The sequence below is a fragment of the Capra hircus genome, chromosome 11, assembly GCF_001704415.2.
Source record: "Capra hircus breed San Clemente chromosome 11, ASM170441v1, whole genome shotgun sequence".
Classification (NCBI taxonomy): Eukaryota; Metazoa; Chordata; class Mammalia; order Artiodactyla; family Bovidae; genus Capra; species Capra hircus.
In genome coordinates this window covers 12,185,512-12,209,882 of record NC_030818.1, presented here as the reverse complement: position 1 = coordinate 12,209,882, position 24,371 = coordinate 12,185,512, and the positions used below count along the sequence as shown (strand labels likewise).

Below are 24,371 nucleotides of genomic sequence, written 5' to 3'. Positions count from 1 at the left end.
TCTGTGCAACCGCATAGACGGCAGCCCACCAGGCTCCCCCATCCCTGGGATTCTCCAGGCAAGAACACTGGAGTGGGTTGCCATTTCCTTCTCCAATGCATGAAAGTGAAAAGTGAATGTGAAGTTGCTCATTCGTGTCTGACTCTTAGCGACCCCATGGACTGCAGCCCACCAGGCTCCTCCGACCATGGGATTTTCCAGGCAAGAGTCCTGGAGTGGGGTGCCATTGCCTTCTCCATGTCACATGGCCTAGCAGATCCTCTAGGTATGTATCTGGAGAATTAAAAACATGTCCAAACAGAACTGTGCACTGATGGCCACAGCGACATTGTCCCCAAGAGCCCCAAAGTGGGAACAAGCTGTCTGCCTTCTGTTGGACTTGCTTGTCTATTCACTAATGGGCAGAAGTCTATCAACGGGTGATGGATAAGCAAAATGTAGTAATATCTATAGAATGGAATATTATTTAGTCATAAAAGGAATGGAGTATTGATACATGTTACAACACGTATAAACTTTGAAAGCATTTTGCTAAGTGAAAGAAGCCAGACACAAAAGGATACACATTATATGACTCCACTTACATAAAATGTACTGAATGGGCAAATTAATAGGAACAGAAAGCAGATTCTGGGGTAGAGAAAGAGGGAATTAGAAGTGATTGCTAATAAATACAGTGTTTCCTTTGGGTTGATGGGAATATTCTGGAATTAGATGGTGATAGCTGTACAACACTGAGAGTATACAAAACTCCGTTGAATTGTTACTTTGAAATGATGAATTTTATGTTTTGTGAGTTATATCACAATAAAAGTTACAAAAAGAAAAAAACCTAAAATGAGTATGCATTCACACTGAAATACATAAATAATTTAAAATAATAAATGAGAATAAAAAGAAAAAAATCCTTATAGAAGAATTCCAAAGAATTTATTTAGATACCCTTTCAGGAGGTAAAAACACTCCACCTCTCCTGTCGGCATTTTTAAGTGTGGGATGTAATTAGTGACTTGCTTCCAATAACAGAATATGGAAAGGGGTAAATAATGACTTCATTGTGAAGAAACATAGCAGATGCTGCCTTACCCAAGTGATCAAGGTTCGCGTCATTAGTGATGATGGACATCGAGTAAGCTCTGATATGCAAAAGGGAAGTACATTTCACCTCTGTGGTATCCTTTCAAAAAACCCATTACTCCGTGCTAATCAAGAGAAAAACACCAGACAAACGCAAATTTGAAGGATGTTCTACAAAATATGTGACCAGTACTCCTCAAAACTGTTAAGGACATGAAAAGCAAGGCAAGACTGAGAGACTGTCATGGACAGAGGCGACTAAGGAGCTGGGAAGACGCTTCTGGTTTTTAACATGTTCACACATATACACGATAATATGTTAACAGAGGAATCTGGGCGCGTGGTATAAACTCTGTACCACTTTGCAACTTTTCTGTAAACCTAAAATTATTTGAGAATTAAGTTTATTTAAAAAATAAGTGAAAGACTGGGAGACAATAGTTGCCCACGTATAACAAACACAGGTAGTTAGCATCAGTTGGCTCAGTGGATCCAGGATATTGTGATAGACCCCCTCTCTTGAGAGTATTTACTCCTAACGACTTCCTGTGGACAGGGCTCAGATTGGCTCAAATACTGTTACAGATCCCTTGATCTCCCACCCCATTCCAGCTCCATTTATCTTTTCATTCATGCATACCGTTTATTCAGCAAAATTTATTGAACATATTCTATGTGGCAAAGTGCCTAGGTCTCTGCTGCTCAGCTGCTCTAGCCTTGTACTGCTTTTGTGCTAAGCCTCCAGGATTCTTCTTAGTCAAAACAAAACATGGAAGCCAAATGAAGAACAAAAAAAATCCCTACCTTATTCTTTACCAAACTCATTGTCCATTTTCCATTACTTGTAGCTGAACATACTTTGAATTGAAAAAAATACTATAAATGACTAATGAGATAGGAAAAGATGATTCAGCCTAACAGAAATTGGCAACTGCAAATTAATAAACCATTTCTTCTCACTCCAGTGTGAGTTTCACTGATGATGTTGGGAAATTGACAGTCTCTTACATTGCTGGTAAGAAAGTAAATTAGTACAGCCTTTTTGAAAGACAGTTGGCATCATCTAACCAAATATAAAATATATGTGTGCTAAGGTGCTCCAGTCATGTCCGACTCTTTTCAATCCCATTGACTGTAGCTTGCCAGGCTCCTCTGTCCATGGGATTCGCTAGGCCAGAATACTGGAGTGGGTTGCCATGCCCTTCTTCAGGGGATCTTCTTGACCCAGAGATCAAACCCAAGTCTCTTGTGTAGCCTGCCTTGGCTGGCAGGTTCTTTACCAATAGTGCCATCTGGGAGTCCATAAAATGTGTACCCTTTACCTACTAACATCACTCCTAGGAATTACTAGCAATCTTAAAGAGGTGTTTGTATAAATGCAAAGTGATATCAAATGTGCTTGCTTCTGCAGTTTTGGTTATAACAAGTAAGTAAAAGCAAGTTAAATATCAATAAAGAGTAAGGAAATGGCTAAATTAAGGAGTAGTCCCAGCATGGAATACTATGCAGCCACAAAAAGGGTCAGGATCATTACGTAGACTGCAGATTTATTTGTAAACACATTTCAACATTTTGCCATGTTCCTTTCAGATTTTTAAAAAGGAAATTAGACTTTATAAAGTAGCAAAACCCCGCGTGCCCCAGGGGACCTTATTTTGTTCCTCCTTCCACAGAAGGAACTTACTGGTTATCACTCTCCCTCATGCTTTCCGAGTGACAGGCACTGTCATTCTTCAGCTTGCTTTTCGACTCAACAACTTTTAAAAGATTTATTCATATTGACGTATGTAACTATCATTCATTCCAACTGCTGTGATATATTTTATTAGATGGATATATCACAATTTTTCTACTCATTGCTTGGTGGACCTTTAGGTAATTTCTAGTTTTTCATCATCACAAGCAATGCCAGAATGAACAGTCTTATGTCTCCTCGTGCCCACAGGACTGATTTCCCAAGGGAATATTCTCAGAAGAAACATTGCTTGGGATATGTGCATCTTTCTCAGATACAGGCCCACAATGCATGGCTCAATGCCCTTATGGTCAGATACCTTTCAGGATAAGAATTTTTTTGGATTTTAGAAAGGTAATATAGTATATATGCCATACATAACACTTTCAGTAGGGTTTGGGAAAGTATTCTGTAATCAAATGTATTACTTCTTCTGTGGTGAAAAATATAAATATTCACATTAAGTGAGACAAATAAAGATGACACGTAGCTTCACAGCAGATCAGGTTTTGCCACCAGATGAGTTGGGAAAGAGCGCTCAGCTTTCAGAGCCCTTTGGATCTCTGAGCTGTGGGTGAGGGGCTTGGATCTGCATCAGCAAACTACTTTCTAAAGCAGTTGTATTAGTTTATCTTCCTACAAATGTTTCTCCCTATCCTTACCAATATTAGGTAATATCAGACTTCAGGAGTTTTGCTAATTTTATAGGGGTTTATATATTACTTCTGTAATTAAAAGCCAAAGAAAATATAGGACATGGAAGGAGAGATCTCATTTATAACAATGATGGTGACATAAAACATCTGTGTTTGTATTGAATAAGAAAGGCAAAGAATCTAAATGAAGAAAATATTAAAAACTGTCAGAGGAATATACATGTGGTGAGTAAATAAACATTTTTCATCATTGCATAGACAGGCTTTATGTTATAAAGGTGTCATTTACCTGTAAATTATTTTATAATTCAGTGCAATTCCAGTCAAAATGACAATATACCTTTAAACATTTTTTTTAAAGATTAATACTACTCTGGGAGAATACAGCATTTTAAAGCAATTATACCTCAATTTTACAAAAAAAAAAAACTACTTGGGAAGAATAAGTATCCAAATATTGAAGAACATTTTGGAAAAAGAAAACCGCGATGTAGGTTGCATGCACACACGTATGCTCAGTAGCTTCAGTCCATGTCCAGCTCTGTGTGACCCCCTGGACTGTGGCCCGCCAGGCTCTTCTGTCTATGGAATTCTCTGGGCAAGAATACTGGAGTGGGTTGCCATTTCCTACTCCACAATGTAGGTTGCTGCTGCTGCTGCTAAGTCACTTCAGTCGCGTCCGACTCTGCAACCCCATAGACGACAGCCCACCAGGCTCCGCCGTCCCTAGGATTCTCCAGGCAAGAACACTGGAGTGGGTCGATATAGGTTACTAGATATTAAAAGAAATTACAAAGACAATGGTAGCTAAAACAATATGGTAATGGCTCAGAAACAGAATGATCATGGAACAGTATAGAAAGTCCAGAAATAGACCCAAGAACAAATGGGAATTTTATATATGATAAAAATAACATTTAAAAAGAAATCAGCGATGTTGGGAGACAACTGGTGAGCCATTTGGAAAAAAAGAAAAAACTGGATCTCTGCCACATTCTTCACCTCTAAGTAAAATTCAAGCTGGTAAATGGTTGCTATATTAAACACAAATATCAGAAGAAAACATGGGTCAATGTTTTTACAATTTTGAAGAGGGGAAAATCTAAGTATGATGGAAATCTAAACATCATAAATGAAAATTCTGATAAATTAATGTTCCCAAAATGAAAAAACTTTCTATAGGACAAAAAAGCACCGTGCAGTGAATATTGTGGCCTGTCTCCCCAATATTCCTTCCACTTCTTCCCCATTGTACAGATGTCTTGCAGTTTGCTTCGTCGTGAGTATTAATACCTCTTTACTATAAATTCTAGGGGTAAGAAATTATTGGTTTAATCTACCAAGGTAACCTTGTTGCCTTTGTCACCGTGATTGGTACAAGTCACTCTGGTCTAAGCACTGAACTCATGAATTGGTCCTGATCAAAAAGGATGACGTGTGATTAAATGTAGGTCTCCAAGTAGGGGAGGCACAGGGGACAGAAGGTTCCTCACTCATCTCGGAGGGCCAGTGGAAGTCAGTTTCTACACAGTGTGGTGTGGAGACATGAAACCTGGAAAAATGACAGTCAGCCACCAGAAGGATAGTGAAATTTAGGATGGCCTTGCTACTTGAAAAGGAGAGAAGGAAAGAACCTTGATGTTTTTCAGTCATTGAAGCAAAACAACCTTGAACTAACTTTGGACCTTCAATCTATAGATCTCCTTTTATGAACTGGTTTTTTTCGCTTGTAGAGCGAAGAGTTCTAAAAGATATGGACCATGAACAAACTCAAAAGCTGGGGAAAATATTTGCTATGCATAAGACAAATAATTGAACTCCCATATAGACAAAGAGTTACAAATCATATGAACAAGGAAACAACCTATTTTTTTTAAAGGCACAATAAATGGATGGCTACTTCATACAAGAGAAAATGCAACGAGCAATAAACAATATAAGTGATGCTTAGGCTCACTATAAGGAAGTATAAATAAAAGGAAATTATTTTTTACTTTTGTAAAAAATGAATGAATATTGAAATTCCTTAGGGCTGAGAATACACGCAAACTCATAGTATTGGAGACAGTATAAGTTGGTGATTTGCTAGAAAGACACGCTTTTTATTAATATTAATGGTATTTATAGCCTTTAACCAACCAATTTCACTCCTGAAACTGTATGCTGCAGAAACACCTAAACAAGGCAAAGATGTATACAGATGTCTTGATATACTGTGAAATGCCTGTGAAATACTGGAAACATCCCAAATATCCATCAATTGGGAATTGATTACATAAACTCAAGGTATATCCGTGCAATAGAAATAATTATGAGCTTCACAAATGATGAAGATATCCTGTATGTTACCACAAAAATGTTTAAGATACACTGTGCAGAAAAAAAAAAAACAACCTGCAGTTTAATACACCATAATTTTTTGTGTAGTAAAATGATCTGAAAGAGCATCACCATCCTGCGAGCAATGGCTCAGTGTGGGGACGGCCTTCGGGCCCAGTGGGGAAAACCTCCAGAGGTACTGTCGGATCTCTGTGTGCACGAGTGCACAGGCGGGTATGAACACGTTCACCATCACCACCAGGACCACATCCCGCCCATCAGGAATTAAAATGCTACTTTGATTTCTCACCTTACTCAATCTGTTTTCAACCTGTTCCTTATTCCGTGGCATACCAAGAGTGGAATGGAACATATCTGCAGAGAATTTTACACGGTAATAAACCTGGCTAAACGTTGGTTTGCTTTTTATTATCACCATATGCTTTCTCAAGAATGTCAGTGACAGAGAATTCCTCTTAGCAAGGGGTGCTGCCCTCACAGTCCCCTCTCGGTAGCGAATCACTAAGTGTGACCTGATGTGGCCATGATAGCCCATATGCCATCTGCTGGCTGAGGTGCTGCGGGGGCCCCAGACAGGCCTGTGATGTCTTTCCCGCCTTCGAAGAGCAGAGGCATCAGCCAAGGACACTGACACCAGAAACCACCTGTCTCTGTAGGGTTCAACCTGCTGCCTGCAAGACCTGCCTCCACCACGGCAGTCTCTCTGCCAGCTGGCCTTCATGGGTCTTACCCTCACCTCCAACCTGGATGTCCTCAAGCTGCCCTGCACTTGAACCTTACTGTTTCTCCTCATCCTGGAAAAAAGAGAGACTCTGATCCTTTGGTCTTGCTTTCTCCTGTGCCCAGCTTTACTTCCCAGATCACTACTTAACCCTCCACTTTGCTCCTGAGTAGTACCTGAAAATGTCTTTCCTAAAACCTTGGAAACATATCTGGGGGTTGGGAGGAGTGAAATGGTAGCTCAGAGCTGGTTCTCTGAAAAGCTGGACAGTCTGAGGGCCCCTTGCCTGTGCCCAGGAAAGTGGTGTTTCCCCGGCAGGCTTCTCCGGAAAAGAGGATCACGGCAGAGGGCAGGGAGTTACTCCATCAGCTTTAAAAATAAGCACTCTATGGAATAGAAAGAAAGAAAAGCCATCCACCCAGCTTAACCTGAGCCTTGTAACAGAGAGGGGAGTGTGTGGGGAGAACAAGAGGGAGATGCAATTAATTACCCTTAGAAGCAAAGGTAAAAGTTGAAGATTACGAGACCCATTTACAGGAGGGAATAGACCCATCATTGAGCCTAGAGAATGGAAGGATTGTTTAGGGCCAGAAAAGCGTCTCAATGTTCAGATTTCATTCCTTTTCTGGAGCTTTGGAGAGAGGAAGGTCACAGCTTGGGCTTGGAAGGTACACTTAGCAGTGGGTTCAGACTGGAAGGGGGGCTGTTGTCTTGGGTTGGGTTCTGGGCCCACAGACTGCCCCCTCCCTGAGGGAATAGGAGCTGGTATCCTCCCCAGGAGCTGATGTGGGCTGGCTAGTGCAGGGGTACCCCCTGTGTGGGGGGCAGGGGGGCTCCATTAGCATCACAACAGCTGATGTCACAGACCCCACAGAGGAGCCGGGGCCCCAAAGGCAGGGTAACCCTAACCCTAGCAGTGATTGAAACAGATAGAGGGGTGGTGCTCCAGCACAATGCCTGGCCCCCACCACTCCCCTCTGCCTCCCTGCACTTCCTCGAGAGCCTTTGTCTTCTGGTCTCTTGGGCCTGGAGGCTCTCTCATTCCGGCAAACAGTGTCCATTAAATCAAAGCTGAGGCCTCCGGGGTAAAGGGTTGGCAACGCTTTCTCCTCCCTCCCCTTATCTCCCACTGGCTATTCCCCATCCTCATCTGCCTGCTGAGCAGATCAGACAAGGGGCAAGCTAGAGACAGCTTCCCATCTGTCCCTGGTTTGGTGTGGTTCCCCGCAGCGCACACGTACCACAAGGGTTGCTGGGCCCTCTCTGGACAAGGCCGTGGGTGAGGCTTTGTAGCACTGCTCAGACTCAGAAGCTGTGGGAAACCATCTGGGTTCAGTTCAGCTTCCACAGCCCAAGCCTCTAGACTGGACCTTCTTGCTTGCGATTCCCTCAACCAGCTGGGAGTCTCTCTTCTCAGAAGTACAAGTCTTCGCGTGCCCCTGGGTACCCTAAACTGGTTCCGGGAGGTCAAGCTAGGAATGGTGGTTGTACTGGTTTTTAGGTGTGACCCGAGGTTCATGTGGAGGCTCCCGGGAGAGGTGGGAGGCAGAGCTGCGGGTCCCGAAAAATCTCCTGCCAGAACTCTGTGAGGCAGGGAGAGGAGGTGACTGCTCAGTGTCTGGCTTTTCCTACAGGGAGATCTATACTTCCAAAGGGATCTGGTTATTATTCAGGATTTTAGTCCTGAATCTTCCTTAGACATTGATGAAAGCCATGTACCGTCTAGCCAGAAAACTGAGTGCATACAAGCCTGTGTGTTTGTACATATATTCCCCCCCACACACACTCCAGGGGTTCAGGGAATTCTGGTCAAGAACTCCTAAACTTTAGAAGGAGGTATAAGTTTTGGCAGAAGAGGTTCCAAGTGGAATTGAGGGTCAGATCCCACCTGAAGGACTGGCTCTACTCTGAACCAGGTAACTGGCTGGCTGAAGTGAAGGCTTGTAATGTCAGTGTCTACGCAGAAGCTCGGGGGACCTAGGGACCGTGAAGCCTGTGATGGGCTTGGAGAGGGGAACCCGGGAGGCAGCGATGCTCTGGACAATTCTATATGACGTGTTGCTGCATGTTGTGGAATTGGAGGCGAGGGAGGGAAAGGCCTGGAAAAGCTTGTGTGTGTGGCTAGGAAATGGCTAGGCCTTTTGACCATCCGTAGCCCAGTTACACTTCACAACAAGCCTGTACATTGGGCCTGACTATGGTTCTGCTTTCACTGGTAAGGATTATGAGATTCAGGGAGTTCACTCTTCAAGGTCATTCAGCTGGTAAGTGGTACAGCAGGAACTGAAGCCCAGGTCTCTCAGACACTGAAGCCCAGTTGCAGTGGTCAGACTTGTTACTGAAGAAATTCTCTCCAGCCTATTCCCATTCCATGCCAGCCTGGGGCCAGGAAGGCTAGGTGCTGTTGCACAGACATTTCAGGCCTTACCGTCATTTCAGATACGCCTACCAGACTTGTGCCAACTTTTCACTCTAACGTGGTCTGCCCCACATTGGATTTAATTCCTTCAAGATCCAGCTAATTAACATTCCTATTTCTCTGGGCCCTTGTAGCTCAGGGGTAAAGAATCCGCCTGCAATGCGGGAGACCTGGGTTCGATCCCTGGGTTGGGAAGATCCCCTGGGGAAGGAAAAGGATACCCATCCCAGTGTTCTGGCCTGGAGAATTTCATGGACTGTGTAGTCCATGGGGTCGCAAAGAGTTGGACACGGCTGAGCGACTTTCACTTTTCTCTGTGCTGCTTGCCTGACGAGAGCCATTCCCACGGCAGTCTGTGATGCTTGTCCCTCTCCCCACCAAGCTCTAAGACAGGCTCATTTCGCTCCTTCTTCTAGCTAATCCCTCCTGGCTCCGTCTTAACCGGAGCCTTACCATGGCAGGGCCAGTGTTCAGAACACAGTGAGCCCCTAGTCGCCTAGCCAGGTACTCCTCATAAATCAGGCAACTCAAGGGTTATTCCTCTTGATGACGATGATGCCCGTATTAATGGTACAGGGAGGAACGCCAGGCTGGTGGTTTGGAATGTTTCCAAGGCCACAATTCGATTTCTTGCCTCGTCTAGCAGGCGGCTTTCTCCTCCCCAGCAGGCTTCTGCCTGCTCTAGTCCCCACTGCGGCTGAAGGGGGCAGTGCCTGTATCCAGATCACCAACCACGCTCCACGGTGGGAGAGGGGCGGGAGAACAAAAGCCATGAGACAACACGGTGGGCAGGTGCGTAGGCTCCCTTATTTAATAGCAATGAAAAGAGAACATACAGGAGGAACAGACATGCTCTTTCCATGTGAGAGGTTTTCTACTAACCACAAGCCCATCTTTATCAGTAGCTTTACTGGTTGAGTTTTAAAGAAAAAAGTTCCCTTTAGAGTTAAAAATGGACTTTCCTAAATTTCCCTCATAAATGTGCAACTATTTGTGCAAAATAAAAAGGCCATTTCCAACACATTAGTGAAAAGTAACTGCAAACTCAGGCAAAGGAAAAAGATAACAGAGGCAACAGAAGCAGCCTGGTGCAGCGTCCTGGGAGAAGTGCGGCTCTGGTGAGGGGCTTCTGCAGCAGGCCGTGGGGCATGTGCTCGGAGGCCTCATGGGCAGAGTCACGGCCAATGCCAACCTTGGGGATAAAGGGCCTGGGTCCGGGACTTGCTGAGCAAGCACTTGTCAAGTGCGCAGTGAAGCTAGGCTGACTTGGAGGCCTGGGAGACAATGCAAATGCTGGGCACTGCTCCCTGGATGCTGTATATGCCCTTTACCAATGGGAACTCTCTGCTGCTTCCAATTTTCACGTCCTGTTCTTCCCCACCATCAGCAGCTTCGTTTATTCTACTCAGAGATTTTGCCATGTGATACCTTCACACTATTCCAGCTGCCTAAATTACTACTTGCAACCCACTAGGGTCCCAAAACTGACTGTCCCTTCAGGAATATGGATCTGGTTTTCCCAAGAACTAAGCCAACTAGAAGGTGGAAAGGCCTCCAAGCACCCTTTTTCTTGCCTCTTCTGAGGCCTCCAGGGCATATCTACATCTCTGGGCATTTGAGGCCAGATCTCAAGATTCTGGGGGACACAGGCACCCATGCTTTGTCCAAGTCCTCTCAAGGGCTGACCTAGCTTGAGGCCTACAGACAAAACTGAAAACTCCGACTTCACCAATTCAAACAGTCTGGACGCTGCCAGCGCCTGTTTTTTACCTTTCCCTGGGCACCAAGACAACTCAGTGGTGCAGGTTGGTTTTGTTAGGGAGGGCTGGAGGCAGACCAAGAGGAAAGGAGGGCTCTAACAAAGGACCTACCCTGTGAGTCTTGGGCTTGAGTAAGTGTCTTCTACAGAGGGACTTCTGTGTGCAAGGGGCAAGGTGACCCTCGTTCCTCTACCCAGTTCATTTTCTCTTTGTAACACTGTTTCTCCAGGGTACAGGTCTGAGGCCAGACCAACAATGATAATGCTTGAAGAACAAAGTGACATACTTCAGCTTCTCTCCATTCCACTCCAAAGTTAGAGTGGGATGCAAAACGCAGAAGAGATCCTGCTGTAACTGGTCTAGTGGAGGAGGGTGTTTAGGGCCCTTCTTAAGCAATAGGATTAGAGTGATCATTTCTTACTCTTTTCTAATAAAGCCCAGAATTTGAGAGATGGCATTTTCGGTCTCATTCCCTTGGACCCCTGCCTTCCCTTGGCTATGGCAGTTCTGAGTGGCAGCACTCATCTCTGAGCCTCGTTCTAAGACCCTGGACCAAGCCCTCAGGACGACTAGCCCTGAGGATGAGCCTCAGAAAGCTTCGCGGAGCCCACAGGCAGCCTGGCCTTCCCGGTGTTGGGGAAGTCTGTGTGTGTCCGTGTGCCTATTTCCTTCCCTGTGGTCTTCAAGTTGTGACAGAATATTTGGCAGGGGGGCGGGGGTGGTGGTGAAAAGCACGGCCCTCCCTAGAAGCAGCTCAACAGCTGACAAAGGTGGTGAAGAATTCTGTCTGAGGAGTCTTTCCTCCCACTAATCCTAGCTGGCAAGGCCTGTGTGGCTTATTTGTCATTGTTTGGTGATGCACAATTATACCCTTGCCAGTAGCCTTAATAGCATCTTCCTGAAGTGTCTTAAGGGGCAGGTTCCAATGACTGACCCCATAGCAAAGCCTTTGCATTAAGTCACAGGAGCCCATTTGCGAGAGGACCTAGCCAGTTCAGGCTCCTCTGCAAACTCCAGAGCTTGAAGGATAGGATTACAGGCAATCTTTCTCAGACAAAGCCAAAAGATAGCTCTGGGGACCTCAAAGGGGGACGGAAGCTTTAGGCTTGAGCAGGAGCTTCTTATCCAGGGCATGACTTGGTGGGGGACGGCTGGGGTGACAAACCCTTAGTCATGGTTGACCTGCTCTACTTCGTGGTGACAGTGGCTCCATCCCAGAGGCATGCCCAGAGAAAGCGCTCTCCAAGGACAGAGCTGGTGGCATTTCCTATGGAGATGGTGGCCAGAAGGCTGGTTTTAAAACACAAAGGAACGATCCCAGTAATCTTCAGGTTTTACCTAGGCGGAAGGCAAAAGGTCATTTCTCAGGCTTCTGCAAGCTGACTTTCCCAATGACACTGCTGGAGGAGGCCGAGTCTGAGATTCTCTGTCTGTGGAATAACTGCAGACATATGCCCCGAACCAGGCGCCTGACCTGGAAAGAAGGCAGTGAGAGGAACGGGGAAGGGGCCAGGGCTCTGATCCCATTCACACTAGCGTCAAGACCTCCTCCGGGTGTGGGGGCAGCCCACAGCTAGTCATGAGGTCTAGTTAGTCCCGCTGCGTACTCAGCTCTCCCATGGCCCAGAAGAACCAGGAGTGAAAGCACTGCGGGCAGATCTAGGCTAAAAGACGCCATCCTCGGGGGGACGGCAGTGAAGCTCTCATCTGGTCACAACGGCATGCTTGCTGTCTGGTCAGGGAAAGTCACTGGACTGAGGAGAAGAAACCTCTGAACTCCACAGCTGTGTGTTGGTCTTTCATGGACCAAGGAGTAGTGTCTTCCAGGCCCTTTCCTTGCATCAACAACAACCAGCCTCACCTACGCAGTGAATGGGGTACCTAGGAGTCAACAGGATGCGCTTTATTACCCTTCTGCCTACTCACCTTACCTCCCAGTGCCAAGTGCCCATTTTGTTTGTGCAGTTTCTGAGCCCCAGACCTAAGCTCTAGAGCCACGGATGAAAGGTGGTTCCTCATACCGGATGGATGACACCACCGTCTCTAGGAAGATACAGTGTAGCGTGGCTTCTCCTGAAGCCTGGCCGAGCAACGTCTCAGGGACTTGCTTACTCTCGTGCCTCTTCTACTATAGGGAAAGGTTATGCGAATACTGTACACAGGTTATTATAAAAAAATACATTTGTTCTCTTTGAAGAAGAATGCACAAAGGCAGGGCCAGCCAGCTCTGGGTCCCAGACTCTGGGGCTGCAGCCAGCAGCCTCTGTGGGCCCGAGGCCCGTCTTCACGAGTGGTGGCTGCTGATGAGTCCCCGGAGTTGCTTGGCCACGGTGTCAATCAATTTCTGCTTGTCACGCTCATTTTTCCGAAACTGTGCAAACATGTTATTCTTGCGGCTGGTGTCCTTCATCCTAAACAGAGAAGGGAAGAAAGACAGCAAAGTGTTCAAGGCAGCAATGGTGGCCAGTATGTCTTAACAACCACCCGGAGCTGAGAGAGTCCAGAACATTTCCACTGTCAGGCCCATACTCACCTACTATTCAGAAAGCTGCCCTGCTGGCACCTCCATACCTCCTAGCTTCACTCACCTCTGGAAAACAGTTGAGAGCCAGCCATGGCCAGCCCCCCTTACTACCCATGCTCACCCTACCTGCTTCCTTCCTTTCTGTGCCCAGGTATGAGCCTACTATAGGTGTCTGGCACCTGCTGCAGCCCTGATGGACAACAGGATCTCAGAGAATGTCTAAGGTCTTCTCATTACCCCCGAACCTCCTAAAATCCTGCTGCGACCTTACAGCTGGTATTTGAAAGGGAAAGCAGGACAATGCTCTTAACGAGCAATTTCAAAAGAACACGAGTAACTGAAAGCCACTATGCATTTCTAAACATTACTCTAGCTGGTAACTCTATCCTACTCCTAACAAAACCAAGGGCTTGATTGATCTCTTTTCCTTTGCCTCAGAATAGGGGCCCAGAGGCAGTGAGGTAGTTCAGAGGGCATGGTGCTGAGGAAAGCAGGTGCCAAAGGGCTGAGCCGTTCTCTCACTTGAAAAACCAGGGTTTTAGGCAAGAGAAGCCCCTGAGTTCTCAATGGCTGTGACACCTTCAGATCTTGACCTTTGGAAAGCTTTTTAACTGGCTCCTGCTAACGCTCCCAAGACGGCATATTCCTAGAGCACAAACCATGGGCAGTTCTGGCCATCAATTCCACAGATGGAGAGGCCTAACTGGAGAGCATGGATGGAGAGAGGCAAGGCTAGGCCGAGGTCCAGAAGAAACTCAAGCCTGACTTAGCCATTGTGACAGATCCCAGGAGTCTTTCATTCCCCTGAAAGGTGCCCCAGCCCCTGGTATTTGTTGGTGATTGTCAACTTCAGCCCCAGTCTCTGCACACTGGATAATGGTAGAGAAAGAAGGACACTGCCCAGACTCATTCATCCCTGGGGTCGGCCTAGGTGGCTCCTCACTACCATCCCTCCAGAGCTTAGTCAGTTCTCTGACTTCAAGCCCCTTGCCCTGCATGGAGATGGGTGAGGAGGGGACAGAAGGGAGTCCAGGGAGCAGTGAACTGCTCCCAGGAAGACGTCGCAGGGGCCTTTGGCTAATCCTGGACCACTTTTTCCTGTGGGGAGGCCCCGTGCAGAGGGATGGACTAGGGAGGCCAGAAGGTCAGAGAATCCATAAAGACGTTTCTATCCATATGGTAGGGAGGTTCTGATGAGCATCCCAGATTGATGGCCCTGGCTGATGGTGACAGCCACAAACCAACTGAGACTTCTCTCTCTGCCCTAAGCTTTAGGGCCTTGAGCCTGGAATTACTCATCAAGCATACTTAGACACTGCGTATAAGGCACAACCACCCACATGTGGAGGTCTGTGCTTGAAAGGGAGGAAGAAGGAGAGATGACAGAGGTTTAGAGGTTTAGGTTGAAAAGAAAGCACAAAGGACCCCAAGGCTATGATGATTACTGTATTTGGTCCCTCAAACAGTAACTGCACCATGATGTTTGTGGAACTGGCTTGACTTAGGATTATTTATCCCAGACAGCAACTCCTTTGCTGGATATACTATAAATCTAAATAAAACCTACACTAAACAAAACAAAAAGAATAATAAAGGAAGAAAAGCACTTCTGACCTTTATAGGACACTTAATTTAACATCCTATGTGGTCATTCGTTTCATGACTCCTCAAAGCAGCCCAAAGACAGAGATGGCTTTCAACTCCCTTTGAGGAGGTCCAGAAAGAAGGTAGGAGGAAACAGGAGAAGAGGGTAGTCTCTGGGCCCCAGAGGCCAGGATTTCTTAGCCATTAAGGCCTGGAGTGGGGATTACTTGAAGGAGAAACTCAGGTGCCCCGAGGGCTGATGGTGGCATGCTGCCATGTACCCTGCAATGCTCGAAAACCAAAGGAGAGCCCCCACCCCCTATCACATTCTGTGAGCCCAGGATCTGGATCTTTTGGGGCCTGGACACCTCTCAAAGACGCAGGGGCCTCTTCTCTTTCCTGAAAGTCCTCATCATGTCCTTGTGTCTTTCCAGGTCTCATCCCGCTAAGAAGTGTCAGGTTGGAAGGGAGAGCGTATTGAGCTCTGGTGGTAGAGCTGGCTGTGGGGAAAGCAGGAGAAAGTCAGATCGAGAGACTGATTCCCATGAGGCTGGGAAATGTGGATTTTAGTGATCCGGGTGGCCTCTGGCCTACTGTGTTTGGAAGGGGGCTTTTAAATCCTGCTGATCACCCGGGGTAAGCACATGGCATTATCACTGGCTAGGCCTCCAGAATGCTACTGAGAGGCTGATTCTTTTAGCTTGTTTTTGATCCACAGGAAGTAGATAAGCCAGTACTTCCTGGATCTGAGATTCTCAGGAACAGACGAGTAAGAACTGTTGAGAGAGGCAACTGGCCGAAGGGAATCCCGGAGCCCATCTGAACAGGACACCCGAGCAGCAACGCAAAAGCCAGTAGGGTGCTGAGAACGTGGGTGAGGCCTCGCCTCTAAGAAAGAGTCTTCTGTGGGAGATCCTGAGCCAGGGCCTCACCACTGGGAGGGCGGGAAGACTGCTGAGGAAGCTCCCTCGTGTCGGGGCTGGATTTCAGGCCCTGGACTAGCAAGAGCATTGAGTGTGCCAGGAAGGTGGGCGGGAGCAACCTTTCACCTGGCACTGATGGGGGAAAATCCCTGTCACCACTCCCAGCCCCAAAGGAACTGGTAAGCCAAGGGTCACTTGAAGGACCAAGGAGAGAGGAGGCAGCCAGCCAGCTGGCACCGGGCTGGTTTAGCAGATTAGCATGTCAGGGTGGGGACAAGTCACAGGGGAGGGATTTTAGTATAGTCATTAGTGTCAATGAGGAAACCAGAAGGACTTGCCTCAAAGTAGTGGAAAAGGCCCAAGTGAATAAAATACTTACTCTCTAGATATCCTAGGGAAGAAGGTCATTGGGAGAGAGAATCATGGGAAACAGTGTTAAAATGGAAACATGAGTCTGTCTTGATCTGGAAAAAGTCAATTCTGGGCTCTTAGTGGCTTGGCCCCAGACACACACCTCCTGCTTGCGCCCGCTCTCTACCTCCTCCCCTTCTCTCCCCGATGAGAGCCTTCAGTAGGAAGGCACCCCTCAGCCTCTCCTGCTGCTGAAGGCTTCACTCTGGCCGCCTGGACTCGGATCCTCACCTTCCTAGGAGCTGAGACCTGCCTGACCGGCTGTATATGTAGACTTGCTACACTGTCTAGATGCAGGGCACTCTTCTAAGAAGCTTCTAAGAAGCCAAGGGTTTTATCTAGTTTGATGACAACAAAAAGCTTCCTTTTTACATGGGTCTTTGTCTCTAGTCTGCCAGCTCTCAACTAGGTGAGCTAGAGCCAGACCCAGGCTACAACGCAGCGCAGATTCCACCATCTGGGTGACATATTGGTTAGCGAAATGTTCTGGAGCTGGCTAACTCAACCTCAGCGGCGGCACCTCTGCTTCAGGGATGCGAAAGTCCCATGGCAGCCACTTTGCAGGCTAGCGACTGCTTAAGGCAAGAGTTAGACACTTCCAATGCAGCTTTCTTGGGCTACTCAGCATAAGAAAGCTCAGTCTGACGGAGACAAGGGTTGGTAGGGCAGCTGAAATAATTTCAGGAGCTTCTTTGCCAGGAACCAGAGAAGCCATCTGTTCTGTGGGGATGCTCTCCATCCATCATCACACCCCAGATGGCTGGGGCTGGCTCACTCTGTTCACCAGGCTGACCTGAGCCCCAAGCTAAGGCATCTTCCTTTCTCCTCCTGTCATCTCTAGGTAAGCTCTGAGGTAATGTCACAGTTCCCCTGACACACACTTTCCCTAGCTTGTGGGGGCTCAGGGATTAAGAGGCTCCAAAAGGAAGACTGGACTGCCAAATCCAGTGATGGAAACTGCTGAGAACACCTGTGGCGGCTTTAAGAGTGGGGCCTCTTTGCCATCTTTTCAAGGTAGTGGTAGAGAGAAAATTATCATCTGCATCAACCTCCCCTCCCATTACCCCACCCCTCAGAACAGACCACGGGACGGGTACTCACTTCTCAAGCAGCGTCAGAGCCGTCACAGGGTTCACCCGGAGGTACTTGCAGGTGGGCTGACCGTAGTCAGCAAGGTAGGTTGACCAATCCCACTGGATGAAGAGATCCAAAAGCTGTAAAATATCCAAACCCCCACTCTGGTAAGTAATCAGACAGATAAGACAAATCAGGATCTCAAAAACTCCTAGCACCCTTCACTACCCACTAGATTTGAAAAATAAAATTAAAATTGTAATACGAGAGAGAGTATGATTCTTCCCTGATAGCTCAGATGGTAAAGAATCCACCTGCAATGCAGGAGACCCGGGTTTGATCCCTGGGTTGGGAAGAGCACCCGGAGAAGGGGATGGTGACCCCCTCCATATTCTTGCCTGGAGACTCCGTGGACAGAGGAGCCCGGCAGGCTACAGCCCATGGGCTCGCAAAGAGCTGGACATGACTGAGCGACTAACACACACACAAGAGAAAGAATGGCTACAGTAATGAAACTAAGAAAATAAACGGGTAATCACTGTAAGGTAGAGTCATCTGCCGGAAGCACTGCATTGCTGATGCTGGCAGAGAGCTCTCAGAGGCAGGCCTGGAAAGAAACTGGCACTGGACTGAATCAAAACACCAGACTATCATAATAATCACTCATTCACTTAATAAATACTTACGAAATGTCTTCCGTGTGCCAAGCGCCATTCTAGGAGCTCAGAATTCAACCATGAACAAATAAAGGTGGGTGTGTCCAGGGCCCCATATGCAACTAAATGAGCTTTCGGGTTAAAAGGTCTGGGTTCAAGTATGAATTTCATGGCTTGCTGTGTTGACTTTGCCAAGTTACTCAGTTGATACAGACACACGCTAAAAACAAACAGGATACACAGACAGCACAGACGCCCACTGAACCAAGACATAAATGGACCATATAATATTTACATGAGGCAATATACAACACCTATGTGGACCCTGGTTGAACAGATAGAAATCTGCTAACTAACTACATTTTGTCAAAGGCTTTCCTTCTCAGCCAGCTTTAGCCTCGTATCAGTCTAACAAATATTTAAAACTCATAACTAAATAAAACTAAAAAAGAAAAAAATCAGTGCCTTTTAAAGGTAGGGTAGAGGTAATGAAAGGGAAGCTGTTCCCACCCCCATATAAACCTCTGGGGGGGTCACTGCCCCAGACTCACATCATTACATAGAAGAAGGGCCTTCAAGAAGTCTTTCTAGCAGTGAGATACATATTTAAGTGCTTCTGGACTCAGGGCATTTCCCTACTTCTCCCTTTCCAAGAGATAAGTAGACGACAATCTCTCTGTGCAGAACTAAGGCAGAGAGGCCAAGAATCAAATTCAGTGCCACAGTCTGGGCTCGCAGGCACACCGTCCTCCGCTGTCTCCCCCACCGTGCAGTGTGGGCCCAGTCTCCTCTCCTACCCATTCTCTTAGCATAGATGTTAAGAACTTCCTCAGGATGGAAACTGGCTGAAGTCCCAAAACTAACACAGAGAAAAGCCCCTACACCCTCAGCCAAGAAAGGGATACTAAATATGAGAGGAGACGGGGAGAGAGACAGACATGTTGGTTGGCCTGGGTCAGCAAGGCCCCAAACGGCCCTCTCAGGCCCCTTTTAGGTCATGCTTATTTTAGTTGGCAAGTAAAAGGGCTTCTACCACTTCCTTTCACTGCCCCAAGGCCTCACAGAGCTCTCCTTCAGAAGAAAAATTTCCCTGACTTCCTATCCTAATCTTGGTATTTTCAGCCTAAAGACTGCTCGAGACAGTTCCTCCTAGGGAATATGATAGACACTTGGAGTGTCCCTTGTTCTAAAGGTCTTCTACAAGTAAGATTATGCTTTTCCTTCAAACCCCAAGGAAAGAAACGATGGAAAAAGATAGCATTTTATTAATTAGTTTTTTTTTCTAGTTTTCTAATTTTTTAGTTTTTAGAAAACTAAACAAAAAATATTGGGAGCTTTTTGCTGTTTGAATGCTAGGGACCTAACAAAAGAAACATGAAAGAATAACAAATAAGTTTAATTGGAAAAATTTGGAAACCTGATTTCTTAAAGCTATTTTACATATTATTTCTCAGATGTGGGCATATATAAATATATATATATACATTTAATTAAACTAATTTCATTTTGTTCTCTACTAATAGAATCTTAATTTCAGGGATGGAATTGATGGTATCAGCATTTTCTGATTTACTGCAAAGAACACCATGTCTTTCTGGATGATGAAACCTGGGTAAATCACCAATAGGGCGTGGAGGGCAGTTCATAACTTAGTTCCAAAATTTCCTATTTTTAAATTCTTGCCAAAGTCTCTCAATGCCAGTACTGAGCCTACGACCTCTGAGATGACAAGCTAGCTAGTTTATCCTACGCTGGGCCTGGAAGCCACACAACTCTACTAAGCTCAACCAGTATGAGCCTGCGGCTCACACTCTGGGTCTATGCTGCTTTCCACAGGCCTTTTCCGTGGCCTGCACCTAGATCTGATGGTCTCCTCTGACAGATGGACACAGACTAGAGTCTGGGTAAGACTTAGCTAAGTTAACCTGCTCTGGGGTGCAGCTCTACTGGATTCTTTAGATCAGCACTGGAATAAGAGAATAAGAAAACCAGTAGGCCTCTTTATCACGGCACTTTGATCTCCAGACTACGATATTCTGAGGTGAATTAGGCTTCTCAGCCTAGTTCTCTGCATGCAACTGCCTTGTAAGATCTCAATAAAGTCTCTCGAGGATGCTGAACATTCTGTCATCACTGAACGTGTGTTATCACAATCACATTTTCATTTTTTATTTCTAAAAGTTTTCATTTTGAAAATAATTTCAATCTATCAGAAAGTTCTAAGAATAGGCATAGTATAAGGAGCACTATATACCTTCCTCCCAGATCCATGCATCATCAACATTTTACCCAGCAAGCTCCATCATTTGTGTTCTTTCTTTTTTTGCACATATACAGTATTTCTTCTTGGAGTCTCTTGAGAGTAATTACACATATCATGGCCCTTTATCCCCAAATATTTCAGCATTCTTCTCAAATATCATCACAATATGGTTTTTAACTTTAACAAATTTAATTTTGATACAGTTCATATTCTAATTTTATAAATTGACCCAATAATGTCTTGTATAGCTTCTTTGTTCAGGATCAGGTACTACATTTAGCTAGCTATTGAGTCTCCTTTAATCTGGACTATTTCCACAGCCATTCTTATATGATATTGACATTTTCAAATAATATCAACTCTTCAAAAGTTCCTTGCCTCCTTTCTCATCCTACGTTTTGACTTTCTTAACTCTTTCCCACAATAAGATATAAGATACGCGTATCTGGCCAGAATCCTACATGAGATGCTGTGTCTTCCTCAGGGCATCACATCTGGAGGTGCAAATGTTCACGTGTTTCTCAACGGTGACATTAATTTTGATCACCCAGTCAAGATAAGATGTCGTCTGATTTCTCCACTGTCTAGGTATTATTTTTTCTTTTGTAACGAGCAAGCAATTTAGGAGATCATGTGAGCATACTGTTCCTGATTAATTTTTTCTATTTAGATTTAGCATCTATTGAAGATGCTTCTCCAATTTAGTCTTCACTATGATAGTTTCAAACTGATTCCATCCTTCCCTCCAAGTTTATCAGCTGTCACTCAGCATTTGACCATAATCAAGGGCTTGCTTCTGCTCCACTATTAATTCATCTGTTTTATTACTGGTATGGATTCATGGGTTTCCACTGTTTAATAGTTTATATTCATTACTATACCTAATTACTTTGGTTCTCAAGTTGTCCCAGGTTTAGCAGTGGGAGGTCCTTCAAGCTAGAGCCTGTGCTCTTGTGACACGCCCCCCCTGATTCTTTTCAGGACTTCCTTACTTTCTGGCATATTAAGGTGTCGCGGGTTCATCTTGTATCGACCGTGCTCAGTTCTGAACTCAGCCCTGGTATCTTTTAGTGGGGATGTTATTAGAGATCAAGATTTTGGTGCTAGGTGAGCTCATTGCTACTGTGGGACAATCTATGGGGTATTAAGCCTCTCAGCAGACCTAGCTAGGAAATATATACATATAAATATATCCACACATACACATGCATATGTGTGTACATATGCACACATGCACACATATTTTAGAAATCATGAGTTTATACCAGTACCTCCAATTCTAATCATTCTTGGAGAGTTCTTTCTCGCTTTCCTCTATTTCACATATCTACAGTGAGAATTCTCAACACCATTCTGTCACGTACTAATTTGCTCAATAGTATATCTAAAATTGTCTCAGAACTGTTTGCATAAGCCACTGCAAAATTAACCTGCTGAAAATAAGGCTGAGATTTGTTTGCGGCTCTCCCTCCAGCCTAAGACTGAGCGGGTGCAACCAAAGCCTGTGCTCATAAGCCACTGGGATTAGTCTTTTTTTAAATTTTCCCTTCAGCAGATGGTGACTGCAGTCATGAAATTAAATGATGCTTGCTCCTTGGAAGAAAAGCTATGCCCAACCTAGACAGCATATTCAAAAGCAGAGACATTACTTTGCCAACAAAGGTCAGTCTAGTCGAAGCTATGGTTTTTCCAGCAGTCATGTATGGATGTGAGAGTTGGACTATATAGAAAGCTGAGCAATGAAGAATTGATGCTTTTGAACTATGGTGTTGGAGAAGACTCTTGAAAGTCTCTTGGACTGCAAGGAGATCAAACCAGTCAATCCTAAAGAAAATCAGTCCTGAATAGTATTTGGAAGGCCTGATGCTGAACCTAAACTCCAATACTTTGGCCCCCTGATGTGAAGAACTGACTCATTGGAAAAGACTCTGGTGCTGGAAAAGACTGAAGGTGGGAGAAGGGGACAACAGAGGATGAGATGATTGGATAACATCCTCGTTCTATGGACATGAGTTTGAGTAAGCCCCGGGAGTTGGTGATGGACAGGGAGGCCTGGCGTGCTGTGGTCCATGGGGTCGCAAACAACTGGACACGACTGAGTGACTTAACTGAACCGAACTGATTCCTGCACCTCTGCTGCTGCTGCTGCTAAGTCACTGCAGTCGTGTCCGACTCTGTGCGACCCCACAGACGGCAGCCCATCAGGCGCCACCGTCTAGGACTCCATTAAATCTGTGTTATCTGCCCCCTCTCATAACACTCATCGCACTGGTAATTAATTGTATAGTCCTCAACTTCCCCAGTAGACTGGTGTCATATATCTTATCCATTACCATCTCTCCAGCACCTAGCATGGTTTGGGCAAACAGGTGGTGCTCAACGAGCTGAACTTACTACAGAGTTTTCAAAGCACTGGCAGTGTCACAATATCACAACCCTGAATTGACCAACTACAGACTCATAGCAGAGTCAAGAAGAACGGTGAACTGCAATTCTCTAAATAATAAATCTGTAAAACATTGTTTTTCTAAGGGAAAAATTATAAACATGATTCACGGGAAAAAGGGAAGCCTCAGGACTCAATATTTTATCTTCTAAGATCAAATGAATAAAAGGAGCTAATGCAAAAAAAAAAAAAATTCTCCCTTCAGTTTGGTTATGGTATTCATCTCAATAAAACCAGGTTCATTTGTTTCCATTTAGGCTCCTCCCTCCCATCCTTTGTAATTTATGTTTTTACATATGTAGGACACTGACATGCTTCCAAAAGTCAAACTATACAAAAAACGTTAACTCAGAAAAAGTGTCAGTCTTTCCTTCTTGTACCCCTTTACCCCAATTTCTACCATGCCTGAGAGGTGCCCAACTCCACTGTTTGTGAATGTGCCCTTACTATGTTTCTATTTGTAAAGATAAACAGAGACACGTTTGCTTCCTTATTTCCTCTTCTTTCTTTCACAGAAAGTAGAATACTATGTATGCACTGTATCATATTTTATTTCTTCACATTTATAAGCAGGAGGGGGATGCTGCTGCTGCTGCTGCTGCTGCTAAGTCACTTCAGTCGTGTCCGACTCTGTGCGACCCCACAGACGGCAGCCCACCAGGCTCCCCCATCCCTGGGATTCTCCAGGCAAGAACACTGGAGTGGGTTGCCATTTCCTTCTCCAATGCAGGAAAGTGAAAAGTGAAAGTGAAGTCGCTCAGTCATGTCCGACTCTTCGCAACCCCATGGACTGCGGCCTACCAGACTCCTCCGTCCATGGGATTTTCCAGGCAAGAGTACTGGAGTGGGATGGAGAAGAGGAAAAAAGAGGAGTGTCAAAGGCAGGAGACTGAACTATTCTTCAAACTTTTTGAGTATCAATTTGTAATTTTTTACCATATCCTCATGCTATAAGTATAATTATTAATGTAACATTTCTGCATTGATTCATATTTTGGTATTAAAAAATTTAAAAGAACACCTTACACCACTGTCATAAATGGGAAACCATTCTAACTTGTCATAAATAGAAGATAACTCAAACATCAGCGCAACAATGAGATACTTTCTTTACTTTTTTAAGAGTCAGACATGCCTGAGCAACTGAAGCAGCAACTCCAGTGCCACTTCCAATGGCCTTCCGTCGCTCCGCTATTCCATCCAACCCGTGAGACTGAAAGCTGCTCACTCGCGCCCGATTCTTTGCGACCCCATGGACTATACATGGAAGTCTCTAGCTGTTCCTTTCTCCAGGGGATCTTCCCAACCTAGGGATCGAACCCAGGTCTCCTGCATTTCAGGCAGACTCTTTACCAGCTGAGCCACCAGGGAAGCCCAAGAATACTGGAGTGGGTAGCCTTTCTCTTCTCCCGTAGATCTTCCTGACCCAGGAATCGAGCCGGGGTCTCCTGCATTGCAGGCAGATTCTTTACCAACTGAGCTGTAAGGGAAGCCCTCCATTCACCCTCTGTTCTGGTATTAGTTTCTGGCTTTAGCCAAGAGTTGAGTGATGACTGTGTGCCTGCACCAGTGTTAAGTGGTGTATGGCCACAAGGAAGCACCTGTAACAGATATTTTCAGCAAGAATTAGTCTCATTATGAGAGAAGATCAGAGCACACATGGGCCCTGTGTCCTGGGATGGTCAGGAGGGTCCACAGCCAAAGGTCTGGTTTGGTTGGTCAGAGCTGGGAGGCTAGATGGGCTGGGGCAACAGGCTAACACAACCCCAAGAACAGTTCACT

The 24,371-nt window shown here is 45.6% G+C and overlaps 1 protein-coding gene across 1 annotated transcript in view; it reads right to left on the bottom strand.

Moving 5' to 3' along the window:
- Positions 9,737-24,371, bottom strand: part of EXOC6B (exocyst complex component 6B) — a 705,276-nt gene continuing 690,641 nt past the window's right edge. The window contains exons 21-22 of the mRNA XM_005686374.3: positions 17,252-17,364; positions 9,737-13,119 (exon numbers count right to left, since the gene is read on the bottom strand). Coding sequence (XP_005686431.1) covers positions 12,993-13,119; positions 17,252-17,364 — 240 coding nt within the window. The 3' untranslated portion in view covers positions 9,737-12,992. The remainder of the gene's footprint in view (positions 13,120-17,251; positions 17,365-24,371) is intronic.